Consider the following 17,207-nt stretch of genomic DNA (forward strand, 5'->3'; position numbering starts at 1 on the left):
TTCTCTTAAGTTGTACTACATTTTCATACAATAATTAATATTTTAAGATTAACACGCAAAAACTAAATGGGACCTTAGAGCCTGACGGAGGTAGTATTACCGATGTTGTATGTTTTCTGTTTCAAATCAAAACATAAACCAAACAAATCCATGGAAAATTTGTTGGATTTTATTTTGATTTGATTAGTTTACTGTACTTAAATAGATTTTAATACGAAATTTGTGAAAAAAATAATATATATATATATTTTTTATTAAAAATTATACAGTAAAACATATATAATTAAATACCCTATAAAAAAAAAAAAGAAAAACAAAGCTCAATTTTGTTTAAAAATTTATTATTTTTAAATCTCAATCGTAAATTTAAAACTTTAGAAAAATCTAAATATACATATATTATATTATATTTTATTCACAAAGTATAAATATTTATTTTTAAGTTATCCAATTACAACGTAATTATTTAAAAATAGTTTTTTTCTAAAAAATATTTTTACTTTAACATCACATCAATAAAAATACTATTATTTCTTAAACTACAAACTAAAAGTAAATATATATCTTCAAATTGGACAGGGGAATATTATGTTTTTTCAACATTTTTAGTATTTCCTTTGTTCACTTCTAACGTTTATATATTTCTATTTTCGTAATTCTAATTCATCGTTTTACATTTGTATTTTAGTAGTTGTAGACACTACCGCTAACTACTAATAATGTATTTACGTTTATTTATTATTTTTCCTTCATTTTATTATACACCTATATTTAGAAATAAAAGCAATTTAGTCTTTACATTATTATATCTATATAGTACTATTAAAATTAGGGATGTCAACGCGGCGGGTTCGAGACGGGTTCTGCAGGCCCCGAGATCCGGCTCGCTAGAAAATATTAAGCCTCGAGACCTGTCCCGCCCCGCCCTGAACCCTCCGAGTTCGGGGTCAACTCGGCAAATCCGTTTTTTTTTTTAAATATATAATAATAAATATTTTTTTAACAATCGAATACTAAAACAAATAGCATTAAAAGCACAAAAAAAATCTAAAAACAATCAAATATTGATCCATAAAAATAAGATAAAAATAAATAAGTAATATATTTTTATTATATAAATATACATATATTATGTATAATAATTTTAAAAAATTACTTGGGGCGGACGACTAATTGAATTTTATATTTAAATAAATAAATAATATATTTTTATTATATAAATGTACATATATATTAGTTATAATAATTTTAAAAGATATTTGGGTTCGGGTTCGGGTTGGGACGGATTTTTAGTAAAATCCGTAACCCGCTCCGAACCCGTCCGGGTTTAAAATTTTAAATTCACAACCCGCCCTGAAACATATTATTTAGACTCAAACCCGCCCATTAAGAGCGGGTCCGGGGCTAACCCGCCCCATTTAACATCCATAATTAAAATAAGAGAAGGTTTTAACTTAAATAGTATATTTTGATACAATATTTTATAAGAGAAATTATATATTTCCTCCGTCCGTCTCTAAGGTTATATTTATGTTTTGCGTCATTGTATTTAATATTAATTTTTTATACAAATATAATTATATTAACATTTTAAGACATTCCTAAAACTATTTTTGTCATTTTCTCTTTATTTGTACTATATTTTGATATAATAATTAATATTAAAAATTCAACAAGCAAAAAATAATTATATCTCTTAGAGTAGACCGAAAATAGTATATTTTCTATTAAAAATATATATATAATAAATAATATTACTTTAAATTTGAAATTCAAACCAACACACAATATTTATATAAAATATTATATAATTCAAAATATAAATACGTATAAAATAGATAAATAAATCAACAAACATTACTGTCGAAATGAAATGATGTACAATCCTTGCAACGTAAGTAACAACTTGGACTAGGGTTAGGGTGTGTCGATATCATATAGAACGATGGTCCATTTGGCATGGCCTTCTTCCCCCCGTTTTTTAGGCCCAAAAATTTCTAACTTTTCTTCACCTACACGAAATGAAACACAATATTAATTAATTATAAGATATAGTTGATTTGGCTACATTTTACAAAATACACATATAATATTACTCATTATTTTTAGTAAATATATACTCCTTCGTCCCGACTATAGTTTCTGCTATTTTATTGTAGATACAAAAATTTTAAAAAAAAAGTATAATTCATAAATAATTAAAAATATATTAGTAAAAATATATGATATATATTATGCTAATATATATTGTTGTTACGTACGAAATTTAGAATTAGGTTAAAAGCCCAAGGTAAAAAGAAGAATGGGCCTGGCAATAGGGTTGATTGAACTGGCTGAAGGACACCGTGAGGAAATCAAGGAAAATAAATTTATTTATTTATTTCTAAGGAAAATACAGGTCGGAAGGTTTTCAAGTCGGTAGGTCCTCAGGACGGAAAGACCTCAGGACGGAAGGTTCTTAGGTCGGTAGGTCCTCAGGACGGAAAGACCTCAAGTCGGAAGGTCTTCAGGTCGGAAGGTCCGCAAGACGGAAAGACCTCAAGTCGGAAGGTCTTCAGGTCGGTAGGTCCTCAGGACGGAAAGACCTCAGGACGGAAGGTTCTTAGGTCGGTAGGTCCTCAGGACGGAAAGACCTCAGGACGGAAGGTTCTTAGGTCGGTAGGTCCTCAGGACGGAAAGACCTCAGGATGGAAGGTTCTTAGGTCGGTAGGTCCTAAGGACGGAAAGACCTCAGGTCGGAAGGTCTTCAGGTCGGGAGGCCCTCAAGATGGAAAGACCTCAAGTCGGAAGGTCTTCAGGTCGGAAGGTCCGCAAGACGGAAAGACCTCAAGTCGGAAGGTCTTCAGGTCGGGAGGTCCGCAAGACGGAAAGACCTCAAGTCGGAAGGTCTTCAGGTCGGGAGGTCCGCAAGACGGAAAGACGATGAGTCGGAAGGTTTTCAAGTCGGGAGGTCCTCGAGACGGAAAGTCGTCGAGATGGGATATCCGCAGGTCGGGTAAACTGTAGGTCGGATAGAAGGAGGAGTCGGACAAACGCGGAGGCCTTTGATCAAAGACAGGGGGCGGTTGATATGGAGGTCGGCCCAAGTGGGGTCGGGCGAAGAAGTAGGTCGGACGAAGGACGAAGTCGGGCCAAAAGAGCGGAAGGTCTGTGGTCGGCTCAAGGAGTGAAATATAGGGAATTTTGGTCTGCTGGGGACACGTGTCAGCATGAGAAAGGTTGGAAGACGGTTGAGAAGGAGACGTTGTAACCGTTCGGGTGACGGTTTTCAGTACGGTTTCCCAGGGAATATTTAAGGATTTGGATCATCATTTGGCAAGGCATCTTCAATCAACTTCAACAAAGCAAAGTCAGATTTGGGGATCACCACTTTAAATTTCAGTATTTTATTTTCCAGTTTATTGTCTGTTCCATACAGTGTTTAGAGATTCCTAATCTCAGGCACTAATTAATCAAGTTTAAAGATATTTTCTATATCTTTGAATTTTACTTTATTTTTGTTGAAAAAATACATCAACAAATTGGCGACCACAGTGGGAGAAAATTGCTGATCCATATGGCAAATTTTCAATTCCACAGTACAGCCGTTGGCTTTATCACGGCAGAAGAAGCTTCCCAACTACGGGCCGAATTGACAGCAGGTTTTACAGCATGTTTTCGGAAAATGTACGACCAGCAGATAGCAAATCTGCAGGCAATACATGACGCAATGCAAAACTTGATGGAGCAATCAAAATTCATGTTGAATTCGGTTCCTGCACCGCCAGAAATGTCATGCCCCCAAACGGACAACGCCATTCCTGAGCATATACCCAGTCAGACAGACTGGAGACAGGACCAAACAGGAGGACAGGCCCGACCAGGGACGACCGAATGGACGGAGACAGGTCGGCAGGATCACGACGCCTGGACGGACCATGGTCGGGAAGACCACACCGACTGGACGGACCATGGTCGGGAGGACCACACCGAATGGACGGACCGTAGTCGGGACAACCACACCAACTAGATGGACAAAGGTCGGGGGGACCACGCCGACTGGACGAATACAGATCGGGAAGACCACGTCGACTGGACGGACAAAAATCGGGAGGACTACGTAACCTGGACGGATACAGGTCAGGAGGACCCCGCCGAATGGACGGATACAGGTCAGGAGGACCCCGCCGAATGGACGGACACGGGTCAGGTCGCCGACCATAACTTTTCAGGCGAGCAAAAGAATGACAGAACAACAGTGGCCGAAAGGAGGAATAAGTCGGACGGGAGTCTGAATACAATGGTAGTGCAAGATCGACCAACGTCCAGGCCAGCACCAGTCCGCGATAAATGGAGGTCGGGTCCAACGTAGCCTCAAAGGATGGAGGTTGGATCTGAGGCTGACGTAGCCTCGGATGCTAACCTACTAACTCCTAAAACATCATAAGAAATGATGCTTAGGAGTCATGAGGAGGAGGCATGTTGTTACGCACAAAAAATAATAATAATAATAATAATAATAATAATAATAATAATAATAATAATAATAAGGTATCCAGAGTCAGTCGGTGGGTTCTCAGTCGGTTGGTTCTCAATCAGATAAGCAAGTCAGATGGTCCGCGGTCGGGCAAGCAGGTCGGATTATTCGCAGTCGGATAAATGGGTCGGTTGATACAAAGGTTGGCTGCTATGGGGGTCGGTCGAAAAAGGAAGTCGGGCGAAGAAAGGTCTGTTGATAGGTCAGACGATTGAAGAGACCAAATAGTGGTCGTTTGATGGGGCGACCAGTGAGTCTTTTGATCTGGCGATCAATTATGTATCTAGATTGGTCGGTTGGTCGGTCGTTGGGTTATGCGGTTGGCGAGGCGGTTAAAGACATGTGTCAATGAAAGAGGCAGTTCTGAGTTCTGTAACTGGTGGGAACGGTTGGTGAAACAGTGCGACGGTTCTGAACGTTTTCTTCAAAGAATATTTAAGGATTTGGATCATCATTTGGCAAGGCATCTTCAATCAACTTCAACAAAGCAAAGTCAGATTTCGGGATCACCACTTTAAATTTCAGTATTTTATTTTCCAGTTTATTGTCTGTTCCATACAGTGTTTAGAGATTCCTAATCTCAGGCACTAATTAATCAAGTTTAAAGATATTTTCTATATCTTTGAATTTTACTTTATTTTTGTTGAAAAAATACATCAACAAATTATACGAAATTTAGAATTAGGTTAAAAGCCCAAGGTAAAAAGAAGAATGGGCCTGGCAATAGGGTTGATTGAACTGGCTGAAGGACACCGTGAGGAAATCAAGGAAAATAAATTTATTTATTTATTTCTAAGGAAAATACAGGTCGGAAGGTTTTCAAGTCGGTAGGTCCTCAGGACGGAAAGACCTCAGGACGGAAGGTTCTTAGGTCGGTGTCCTCAGGACGGAAAGACCTCAAGTCGGAAGGTCTTCAGGTCGGAAGGTCCGCAAGACGGAAAGACCTCAAGTCGGAAGGTCTTCAGGTCGGTAGGTCCTCAGGACGGAAAGACCTCAGGACGGAAGGTTCTTAGGTCGGTAGGTCCTCAGGACGGAAAGACCTCAGGACGGAAGGTTCTTAGGTCGGTAGGTCCTCAGGACGGAAAGACCTCAGGATGGAAGGTTCTTAGGTCGGTAGGTCCTAAGGACGGAAAGACCTCAGGTCGGAAGGTCTTCAGGTCGGGAGGCCCTCAAGATGGAAAGACCTCAAGTCGGAAGGTCTTCAGGTCGGAAGGTCCGCAAGACGGAAAGACCTCAAGTCGGAAGGTCTTCAGGTCGGGAGGTCCGCAAGACGGAAAGACCTCAAGTCGGAAGGTCTTCAGGTCGGGAGGTCCGCAAGACGGAAAGACGATGAGTCGGAAGGTTTTCAAGTCGGGAGGTCCTCGAGACGGAAAGTCGTCGAGATGGGATATCCGCAGGTCGGGTAAACTGTAGGTCGGATAGAAGGAGGAGTCGGACAAACGCGGAGGCCTTTGATCAAAGACAGGGGGCGGTTGATATGGAGGTCGGCCCAAGTGGGGTCGGGCGAAGAAGTAGGTCGGACGAAGGACGAAGTCGGGCCAAAAGAGCGGAAGGTCTGTGGTCGGCTCAAGGAGTGAAATATAGGGAATTTTGGTCTGCTGGGGACACGTGTCAGCATGAGAAAGGTTGGAAGACGGTTGAGAAGGAGACGTTGTAACCGTTCGGGTGACGGTTTTCAGTACGGTTTCCCAGGGAATATTTAAGGATTTGGATCATCATTTGGCAAGGCATCTTCAATCAACTTCAACAAAGCAAAGTCAGATTTGGGGATCACCACTTTAAATTTCAGTATTTTATTTTCCAGTTTATTGTCTGTTCCATACAGTGTTTAGAGATTCCTAATCTCAGGCACTAATTAATCAAGTTTAAAGATATTTTCTATATCTTTGAATTTTACTTTATTTTTGTTGAAAAAATACATCAACAAATTGGCGACCACAGTGGGAGAAAATTGCTGATCCATATGGCAAATTTTCAATTCCACAGTACAGCCGTTGGCTTTATCACGGCAGAAGAAGCTTCCCAACTACGGGCCGAATTGACAGCAGGTTTTACAGCATGTTTTCGGCAAATGTACGACCAGCAGATAGCAAATCTGCAGGCAATACATGACGCAATGCAAAACTTGATGGAGCAATCAAAATTCATGTTGAATTCGGTTCCTGCACCGCCAGAAATGTCATGCCCCCAAACGGACAACGCCATTCCTGAGCATATACCCAGTCAGACAGACTGGAGACAGGACCAAACAGGAGGACAGGCCCGACCAGGGACGACCGAATGGACGGAGACAGGTCGGCAGGATCACGACGCCTGGACGGACCATGGTCGGGAAGACCACACCGACTGGACGGACCATGGTCGGGAGGACCACACCGAATGGACGGACCGTAGTCGGGACAACCACACCAACTGGATGGACAAAGGTCGGGGGGACCACGCCGACTGGACGAATACAGATCGGGAAGACCACGTCGACTGGACGGACAAAAATCGGGAGGACTACGTAACCTGGACGGATACAGGTCAGGAGGACCCCGCCGAATGGACGGATACAGGTCAGGAGGACCCCGCCGAATGGACGGACACGGGTCAGGTCGCCGACCATAACTTTTCAGGCGAGCAAAAGAATGACAGAACAACAGTGGCCGAAAGGAGGAATAAGTCGGACGGGAGTCTGAATACAATGGTAGTGCAAGATCGACCAACGTCCAGGCCAGCACCAGTCCGCGATAAATGGAGGTCGGGTCCAACGTAGCCTCAAAGGATGGAGGTTGGATCTGAGGCTGACGTAGCCTCGGATGCTAACCTACTAACTCCTAAAACATCATAAGAAATGATGCTTAGGAGTCATGAGGAGGAGGCATGTTGTTACGCACAAAAAAAAAAAAAAATAATAATAATAATAATAATAATAATAATAATAATAAGGTATCCAGAGTCAGTCGGTGGGTTCTCAGTCGGTTGGTTCTCAATCAGATAAGCAAGTCAGATGGTCCGCGGTCGGGCAAGCAGGTCGGATTATTCGCAGTCGGATAAATGGGTCGGTTGATACAAAGGTTGGCTGCTATGGGGGTCGGTCGAAAAAGGAAGTCGGGCGAAGAAAGGTCTGTTGATAGGTCAGACGATTGAAGAGACCAAATAGTGGTCGTTTGATGGGGCGACCAGTGAGTCTTTTGATCTGGCGACCAATTATGTATCTAGATTGGTCGGTTGGTCGGTCGTTGGGTTATGCGGTTGGCGAGGCGGTTAAAGACATGTGTCAATGAAAGAGGCAGTTCTGAGTTCTGTAACTGGTGGGAACGGTTGGTGAAACAGTGCGACGGTTCTGAACGTTTTCTTCAAAGAATATTTAAGGATTTGGATCATCATTTGGCAAGGCATCTTCAATCAACTTCAACAAAGCAAAGTCAGATTTGGGGATCACCACTTTAAATTTCAGTATTTTATTTTCCAGTTTATTGTCTGTTCCATACAGTGTTTAGAGATTCCTAATCTCAGGCACTAATTAATCAAGTTTAAAGATATTTTCTATATCTTTGAATTTTACTTTATTTTTGTTGAAAAAATACATCAACAAATTATACGAAATTTAGAATTAGGTTAAAAGCCCAAGGTAAAAAGAAGAATGGGCCTGGCAATAGGGTTGATTGAACTGGCTGAAGGACACCGTGAGGAAATCAAGGAAAATAAATTTATTTATTTATTTCTAAGGAAAATACAGGTCGGAAGGTTTTCAAGTCGGTAGGTCCTCGGGACGGAAAGACCTCAGGACGGAAGGTTCTTAGGTCGGTAGGTCCTCAGGACGGAAAGACCTCAAGTCGGAAGGTCTTCAGGTCGGGAGGTCCGCAAGACGGAAAGACCTCAAGTCGGAAGGTCTTCAGGTCGGGAGGTCCGCAAGACGGAAAGACGATGAGTCGGAAGGTTTTCAAGTCGGGAGGTCCTCGAGACGGAAAGTCGTCGAGATGGGATATCCGCAGGTCGGGTAAACTGTAGGTCGGATAGAAGGAGGAGTCGGACAAACGCGGAGGCCTTTGATCAAAGACAGGGGGCGGTTGATATGGAGGTCGGCCCAAGTGGGGTCGGGCGAAGAAGTAGGTCGGACGAAGGACGAAGTCGGGCCAAAAGAGCGGAAGGTCTGTGGTCGGCTCAAGGAGTGAAATATAGGGAATTTTGGTCTGCTGGGGACACGTGTCAGCATGAGAAAGGTTGGAAGACGGTTGAGAAGGAGACGTTGTAACCGTTCGGGTGACGGTTTTCAGTACGGTTTCCCAGGGAATATTTAAGGATTTGGATCATCATTTGGCAAGGCATCTTCAATCAACTTCAACAAAGCAAAGTCAGATTTGGGGATCACCACTTTAAATTTCAGTATTTTATTTTCCAGTTTATTGTCTGTTCCATACAGTGTTTAGAGATTCCTAATCTCAGGCACTAATTAATCAAGTTTAAAGATATTTTCTATATCTTTGAATTTTACTTTATTTTTGTTGAAAAAATACATCAACAAATTGGCGACCACAATGGGAGAAAATTGCTGATCCATATGGCAAATTTTCAATTCCACAGTACAGCCGTTGGCTTTATCACGGCAGAAGAAGCTTCCCAACTACGGGCCGAATTGACAGCAGGTTTTACAGCATGTTTTCGGAAAATGTACGACCAGCAGATAGCAAATCTGCAGGCAATACATGACGCAATGCAAAACTTGATGGAGCAATCAAAATTCATGTTGAATTCGGTTCCTGCACCGCCAGAAATGTCATGCCCCCAAACGGACAACGCCATTCCTGAGCATATACCCAGTCAGACAGACTGGAGACAGGACCAAACAGGAGGACAGGCCCGACCAGGGACGACCGAATGGACGGAGACAGGTCGGCAGGATCACGACGCCTGGACGGACCATGGTCGGGAAGACCACACCGACTGGACGGACCATGGTCGGGAGGACCACACCGAATGGACGGACCGTAGTCGGGACAACCACACCAACTGGATGGACAAAGGTCGGGGGGACCACGCCGACTGGACGAATACAGATCGGGAAGACCACGTCGACTGGACGGACAAAAATCGGGAGGACTACGTAACCTGGACGGATACAGGTCAGGAGGACCCCGCCGAATGGACGGATACAGGTCAGGAGGACCCCGCCGAATGGACGGACACGGGTCAGGTCGCCGACCATAACTTTTCAGGCGAGCAAAAGAATGACAGAACAACAGTGGCCGAAAGGAGGAATAAGTCGGACGGGAGTCTGAATACAATGGTAGTGCAAGATCGACCAACGTCCAGGCCAGCACCAGTCCGCGATAAATGGAGGTCGGGTCCAACGTAGCCTCAAAGGATGGAGGTTGGATCTGAGGCTGACGTAGCCTCGGATGCTAACCTACTAACTCCTAAAACATCATAAGAAATGATGCTTAGGAGTCATGAGGAGGAGGCATGTTGTTACGCACAAAAAATAATAATAATAATAATAATAATAATAATAATAATAATAATAATAATAATAAGGTATCCATAGTCAGTCGGTGGTTCTCAGTCGGTTGGTTCTCAATCAGATAAGCAAGTCAGATGGTCCGCGGTCGGGCAAGCAGGTCGGATTATTCGCAGTCGGATAAATGGGTCGGTTGATACAAAGGTTGGCTGCTATGGGGGTCGGTCGAAAAAGGAAGTCGGGCGAAGAAAGGTCTGTTGATAGGTCAGACGATTGAAGAGACCAAATAGTGGTCGTTTGATGGGGCGACCAGTGAGTCTTTTGATCTGGCGACCAATTATGTATCTAGATTGGTCGGTTGGTCGGTCGTTGGGTTATGCGGTTGGCGAGGCGGTTAAAGACATGTGTCAATGAAAGAGGCAGTTCTGAGTTCTGTAACTGGTGGGAACGGTTGGTGAAACAGTGCGACGGTTCTGAACGTTTTCTTCAAAGAATATTTAAGGATTTGGATCATCATTTGGCAAGGCATCTTCAATCAACTTCAACAAAGCAAAGTCAGATTTGGGGATCACCACTTTAAATTTCAGTATTTTATTTTCCAGTTTATTGTCTGTTCCATACAGTGTTTAGAGATTCCTAATCTCAGGCACTAATTAATCAAGTTTAAAGATATTTTCTATATCTTTGAATTTTACTTTATTTTTGTTGAAAAAATACATCAACAAATTATACGAAATTTAGAATTAGGTTAAAAGCCCAAGGTAAAAAGAAGAATGGGCCTGGCAATAGGGTTGATTGAACTGGCTGAAGGACACCGTGAGGAAATCAAGGAAAATAAATTTATTTATTTATTTCTAAGGAAAATACAGGTCGGAAGGTTTTCAAGTCGGTAGGTCCTCAGGACGGAAAGACCTCAGGACGGAAGGTTCTTAGGTCGGTAGGTCCTCAGGACGGAAAGACCTCAAGTCGGAAGGTCTTCAGGTCGGAAGGTCCGCAAGACGGAAAGACCTCAAGTCGGAAGGTCTTCAGGTCGGTAGGTCCTCAGGACGGAAAGACCTCAGGACGGAAGGTTCTTAGGTCGGTAGGTCCTCAGGACGGAAAGACCTCAGGACGGAAGGTTCTTAGGTCGGTAGGTCCTCAGGACGGAAAGACCTCAGGATGGAAGGTTCTTAGGTCGGTAGGTCCTCAGGACGGAAAGACCTCAGGTCGGAAGGTCTTCAGGTCGGGAGGCCCTCAAGATGGAAAGACCTCAAGTCGGAAGGTCTTCAGGTCGGAAGGTCCGCAAGACGGAAAGACCTCAAGTCGGAAGGTCTTCAGGTCGGGAGGTCCGCAAGACGGAAAGACCTCAAGTCGGAAGGTCTTCAGGTCGGGAGGTCCGCAAGACGGAAAGACGATGAGTCGGAAGGTTTTCAAGTCGGGAGGTCCTCGAGACGGAAAGTCGTCGAGATGGGATATCCGCAGGTCGGGTAAACTGTAGGTCGGATAGAAGGAGGAGTCGGACAAACGCGGAGGCCTTTGATCAAAGACAGGGGGCGGTTGATATGGAGGTCGGCCCAAGTGGGGTCGGGCGAAGAAGTAGGTCGGACGAAGGACGAAGTCGGGCCAAAAGAGCGGAAGGTCTGTGGTCGGCTCAAGGAGTGAAATATAGGGAATTTTGGTCTGCTGGGGACACGTGTCAGCATGAGAAAGGTTGGAAGACGGTTGAGAAGGAGACGTTGTAACCGTTCGGGTGACGGTTTTCAGTACGGTTTCCCAGGGAATATTTAAGGATTTGGATCATCATTTGGCAAGGCATCTTCAATCAACTTCAACAAAGCAAAGTCAGATTTGGGGATCACCACTTTAAATTTCAGTATTTTATTTTCCAGTTTATTGTCTGTTCCATACAGTGTTTAGAGATTCCTAATCTCAGGCACTAATTAATCAAGTTTAAAGATATTTTCTATATCTTTGAATTTTACTTTATTTTTGTTGAAAAAATACATCAACAATTGTATTTTTTAAATAATATTTATGATGATTTATTCCACCTAAAATACGAAGTGAACAAACTTTTTATTTTAATTATATATATTTTCCTAATATTACTCCCTTCATCCCACACCAAAGTACTCTTTTGCGTATATTAAAAAAATAATACTACATCCGTCTCACGTACCGTGTCTGCTACACTGTAGACATGGTATTTTAGAATGGGTATAATTAGTAGATAATTAAGAATGTATTAGTGAAAATAATTATCCTATAATATAAATAATTATAAATTAAGATTAAGATAACTATTTAATTAAATTTTTAAAAAAAATTAAAAAATTTAAAATGAGATTAAAGTGTATAATCATTTTCCAAAAAAAAAGGAAAGTGACATGGTATGTGGGACAGGACAATGTGGACATGGTATGTGGGACGGAAAGAGTAGTATTTTATTGGTTAGTGGAAGTGTTTAAGATAGTTTTGATATTTCTGTCCGGTGTAATTTTTTTTTAATGACATTGGAACCCGTAACTGCTACTCTTCGAGTGCGCTATGGGTGAGCCCGGTAGAACCCAAATACCCTGTAAACTAAGCTCGAAAAAGCAAGTCATATTATGCGAACCATGTATAAAATATAAGATTTGGAGGCGTCGGGGTTTTTTCAGTGTACTTTATGTGTATATGAGTAATTATATACTTGTAATTCATGTCAAAGTTAAAAATATTTTAAAAATTAATATGTGATTTTTTTTACTATAATAAAAAATAAATATTAACATATATTCCTTCCGTCCTAAATCAAAAGTGTCATTTAGGGTTTTGTAAGAAATAAGAGAATTTTATTAGTTAGTGGAAGTGTTTAAGGATTTTGGACATTTTTTTATTACGTCAGAACTTGCTGTCACTATTCGAAAGTGCGCTCCTTTGACCAAACCTAATACCCTGCAAATTAAGCCCGATAAGACAAATCACATTAAGTGAAAAGGGATACTTTAAAGTATGATTATTTTTTGTAAAATGGAAATGAGATATGTTGAAGTACAACAAATGAAAATAATAAAAATACTATTTTGAACTGCGAAAGAGATAATAGTAAAAATAATAATTGCAATTGAAATAATATACTAATATTTTAGTACTATGTACGGCCCACTTAATACAAATTTTTAATTTTAGGTTTTGTTTATTTTGCAATATCTTTTTTTATTTTTTTTTATTTTTATAATCACATACTCTTTAATAAGGATATATTAGCTCGGTTCAACTCTAATATTTATATTTATTTTTACACATCAATTAAAAAATATTAGTATTTTAATAATAGTTTATATATATAATAATGTAAATATCACATTGTCTTTATATAAGTATATAATAAAATAAACGTAAAATGATAAATAAGTGTAAAAAAATAGTATTAATAAATAATAATAGGATCTATAGTTACTAAAAATATATATATAAACATTTGAATTAAACGAAAAAAAAAATGTAAATATTTAGAAGTTGCGAAGAGAGTGTTGTTTTTTTATATATATAAAAGATCATATGAAATTATTATTTAAATAAAAATATAAAAAAATCTAAAATCAAAAACATAATAAATATTTTCATTTATCTTTCAAATTTCTTTTTATTTTGATTAAATACTAAAATTTTGAAATATGTTATGATTTTAATGACTTTTTTTTTTTATTAATTCTAAGTAAATAATTTTATGTTTTATAGAAATATTAATCATTATATAAAACATTAAAAATATAAAATCAAAATGTTCAAAATACAAAATAACAACGGGTCTATATTAATAAAATTGACCGTGTGTCCTTAAGGGATAGTAAGATAATATTGAAATGAATTTGTAAATGTAAGATTATGAATTTAAATTCTGACCGCGATATATACTACAAGTAAATTTTAATTTGTCACTCTTTGCCGCTAAGAGCATGTGCAATGACATTTGAATGATCGATCTTTCCATGTAACCAAGCTTTTGTGATAAGCCAAATAAGAAAAACAAATAAAATGCCTTAATTTGAGATGTGAATATGTGGATGCACAATGTGTCACATTTGAGGCCTCCTCAAGACGTGCGAAGGACATCGTCTTTCTTAAACAAAATTTTGTCTCACTGACTCATATACACATTGTGTACACACACACACACACACACACGTATATATGTATAAAATATTACTCTCTTCGTCATTCAAATTTATTTTTATTTTTTTTTGTCATCCAAATTTATTTTTGTTTCTTTTTTTTTAGTAAAAAAAATAAAAAGTTTTATTCTTACATATTTTTTTTAAGACTCGTGCCCAGTCAAATGAGCACACAATTGGATGACGGAGGAAGTACTTTATACACACACATATGTGTATATACATACACTATGTATGTGGGGATAGAATGATAGAGTTTATTTTTTGGACAGGTGATCCCATGGGCAAGACGTGAGATAAAGAAACAAATATTCTGTATTTTTTATTTTTAAATTACTTGAGTCAATAAAATAAAAAGTGGGACCATGACCAAATAAGGAATAGAAATTTTTTTAGGTGAAAATCATTGCATAAGGTCTAACATTTTTTTTAGCAAAGCCGATCTCGAGCTCTACAGAACTGTCTCGAATTCGCCCAAAAATATAAAGATAAAGATAGAATAATGAAAAAATGTTGGCTTGTTTGCCAATGCCTAGATGAATTAATTTTTTTTTATGTGGAGTATAAAAAATTGTGTCAAAATATAAAATATATTATTTTAAATTGAATATTTGGAATATGTATTTGTTTTGTAAGATAATTTGAATAAATTTTTTTATATGAAATATGAGAAATTATGTAGATAATATAAAAATAATGAATATATATGATATATTAATATTTTTTGAAAAATATATGATATATTAATATTTAAAAAAATGTGCCAAGAAAAAAGTTGAAAGAAAACAAACCTTTCACTTTTTGACCTTTTATATAAATATTTGATTTTTTTTATTTTTTATAACATCAAAATCCATAGTAGCTTGTGCAGGTGGACTTAGAGTTATCGGAGTTTCAACACATGACTTCACGATTGAAAAAATCGGACGATTAAAGTTACACTATTTTAAAATACATACTTTCTCTGTCTCATAATTAAGTAAGTATTCGTATTTTTATTTATTTATTTATTTTTTTTGCATAAAATAGAAATAATTAAAATAACTTTATTAGTATTGTGTGATATAAAGATAATGACATTTTATAATATATTATAAGTTGTAAAAATATTTATAATATTAGTAGATAATACAATTACTAAATAAAAAAATAAATATTTTATTATATAATGAATTAAAATGAAAAAATTAATAGTTTGTTATGGGAAGTAGGCACTGTGTCAAAACAAAACTATCAAATAAATTGAAACAGAGGGACGCCCTATTATATATACATGAGCACACACGCTAAGGTACGTAGAGAAGGAGAAGACAGCCAAAAAAAACAAAACATGAACAAAAACTTGGAAGCTGATGAGAAGCGCCAAGTGCCGCCGCCGCCGCCGCCACAGATCCGCCGCAACAAGCAGCACCGCTACAACGGCGGCGGCGGGCTAGGCCTGACGGTGATCGACATCTTCTCCCGACCCCTCTGCTACTGCATCGTTCTCCTCATCACCTCCTTCTTCCTCGGCTACATCTCTCACTCCCACTCTGCTCCACACCCTCTCCCAATCCTTAATAATAATAATAATAATAATAATAATACCAATAATAATAACAACGACAACGACAACGACAACAACGACTCCAGCGCACACAACACCTTCCCCCAACGCTGCGCGGCGGCGGTGCCGCCGGACCGCGTCCGCCAGACGATCCTGGACAAAGTCTTCGGAGGCGCGTCGCCATGGGAAGGGTTTCCGCCGCCGCACGCGGCGGCGCTCCTAGTCGAGAACTGGAACAAAGGGTGGGGGTCGCGGGCGGCGGTGTTCGAGCGGCTGATCGGCGAGGTGCGGCCGAAGACGATCATCGAGGTGGGCACATTCCTGGGGGCGTCGGCGACCCACATGGCGGCGCTGGCCCCGCCGGAGACGCAGATCGTGTGCATCGACGACTTCCGGGGGTGGCCGGGGTACGTGGACGAGGAGAATAGGAGGAGGGTGGGGATGGTGAACGGGGACAGCATGCTGCTCTACCAGTTCATGAGCAACGTGGCGAGGGCCAACGCGACCGACCGGATAGTGTTCCTGCCGTTCTCGACGGGGACGGCGCTGGGGGGCCTCTGCGAGTGGGGGGTCTACGGGGACCTGGTGGAGATCGACGCGGCGCACGACTTCCACTCGGCGTGGGTGGACATCAACAATGCCTACAAGGTGCTGAGGAAGCCCGGAGGGGTGATGTTCGGGCATGATTATGTGTGGCCTGGTGTCAGGACGGCGGTCCATATCTTCGCTCGCCTCCATAACTTCAGGGTTAAGAAAGATGGGGAGCACTGGGTTCTCTACTGATATTGACCCGTCACCGACCCGACCCGACCCGACAATTATATATATATATCATTGAAGAAGCGTTAATTAATTAATTTTTATTGTCAATGTCACGCATCGTCGTCTTTATTTATGAATTATGTGCAAGGTGATGTTCCTTGTGCTGTTAAAATTATTTTTCATCACCATCGGAAAATTTCGTATTATCTGCTCAGAAATGAAGGCTTTGTTTAGATTGAGATTTTCGGAGGTTTAGTTTGAAAAAAAGAAATAAAAAATTAGTATTTAATACGATATTTTGTGAGAAAAAAATATATTTGATGCTATTATTTTTTAAAAAATAAATAGTATCAAATGAATAAAAGTGTATAATGTAAATTAGACGAAGATTTAAAATTTTGGAATTAGTAAAGGATTATACTTTGATATGGTATTTTGGGAGACATAAATGTATTTAATTTGATTTTTTTAAAAAAAATAAAAATAATACCAAAATTTTAAAATTTATTGTGTAAGAAAAATCTAGAATTCCAATCCGAATATCTTAAACGAGAGCAAAATCTAAAATTCTAATCCAAATATCTTAAACGAGGGCAAAACCTAAAATTCTAACCCAAATATCTTAAACGAGAGTGATACATATATAGTCCCAAGAATTCGACACATAACCTACTCATAAAAATTCAATGGAAGGTAATAAATTAAATAGATAAATATCAAGTTGGAAGTTTTAGTTTTGTTTAAAAGAATCTTAAAAGGCACTCAATAGAAATACAAGAAAACCTAAGGTATAAAAGAGACTAA

General features: G+C 39.6%; 2 protein-coding genes and 2 long non-coding RNA genes across 6 annotated transcripts; 3 read left to right on the plus strand and 1 right to left on the minus strand.

Moving 5' to 3' along the window:
- Nucleotides 1-2,271: 2,271 nt before the first annotated feature.
- LOC127260952 (uncharacterized) lies at nt 2,272-5,561 on the plus strand. Of its 2 annotated transcripts, none has more exons than XR_007840831.1 (3): nt 2,272-2,398; nt 2,575-2,654; nt 5,482-5,561. It is a non-coding gene; the product is annotated as an uncharacterized LOC127260952 (long non-coding RNA). The 2 variants fall into 2 exon arrangements; XR_007840830.1 differs by lacking the exon at nt 2,272-2,398 and adding an exon at nt 2,430-2,462 and having other exon boundaries at nt 2,559-2,654.
- Nucleotides 2,437-5,734, minus strand: LOC127260951 (uncharacterized). Its single transcript, XR_007840829.1, has 4 exons — nt 5,653-5,734; nt 5,509-5,604; nt 2,586-2,665; nt 2,437-2,473 (listed from the first exon to the last, which is right to left on the minus strand). It is a non-coding gene; the product is annotated as an uncharacterized LOC127260951 (long non-coding RNA).
- Nucleotides 5,735-6,444: 710 nt separating this feature from the next.
- On the plus strand, nt 6,445-9,867 carry LOC127260950 (uncharacterized). 2 transcript variants are annotated; one of them, XM_051289030.1, is made up of 2 exons: nt 6,445-6,843; nt 9,559-9,867. In XM_051289030.1, the coding sequence occupies exons 1-2, from the start codon at nt 6,480-6,482 to the stop codon at nt 9,855-9,857; spliced, it is 663 nt and encodes a 220-aa protein (XP_051144987.1). In that variant the 5' UTR covers nt 6,445-6,479; the 3' UTR covers nt 9,858-9,867. The 2 variants fall into 2 exon arrangements, with proteins under 2 accessions (XP_051144987.1, XP_051144988.1); XM_051289031.1 differs by lacking the exon at nt 9,559-9,867 and adding an exon at nt 6,976-7,284.
- A 5,443-nt stretch (nt 9,868-15,310) lies between these two features.
- On the plus strand, nt 15,311-16,642 carry LOC127261044 (uncharacterized). The gene has a single exon (XM_051289191.1). The coding sequence runs from the start codon at nt 15,369-15,371 to the stop codon at nt 16,422-16,424; it is 1,056 nt and encodes a 351-aa protein (XP_051145148.1). The 5' UTR covers nt 15,311-15,368; the 3' UTR covers nt 16,425-16,642.
- The last annotated feature ends 565 nt before the right edge of the window (nt 16,643-17,207 follow it).

Source organism: Andrographis paniculata, unplaced genomic scaffold, assembly GCF_009805555.1.
Source record: "Andrographis paniculata isolate CXL003 unplaced genomic scaffold, ASM980555v1 Contig62END, whole genome shotgun sequence".
Lineage (NCBI taxonomy): Eukaryota > Viridiplantae > Streptophyta > Magnoliopsida > Lamiales > Acanthaceae > Andrographis > Andrographis paniculata.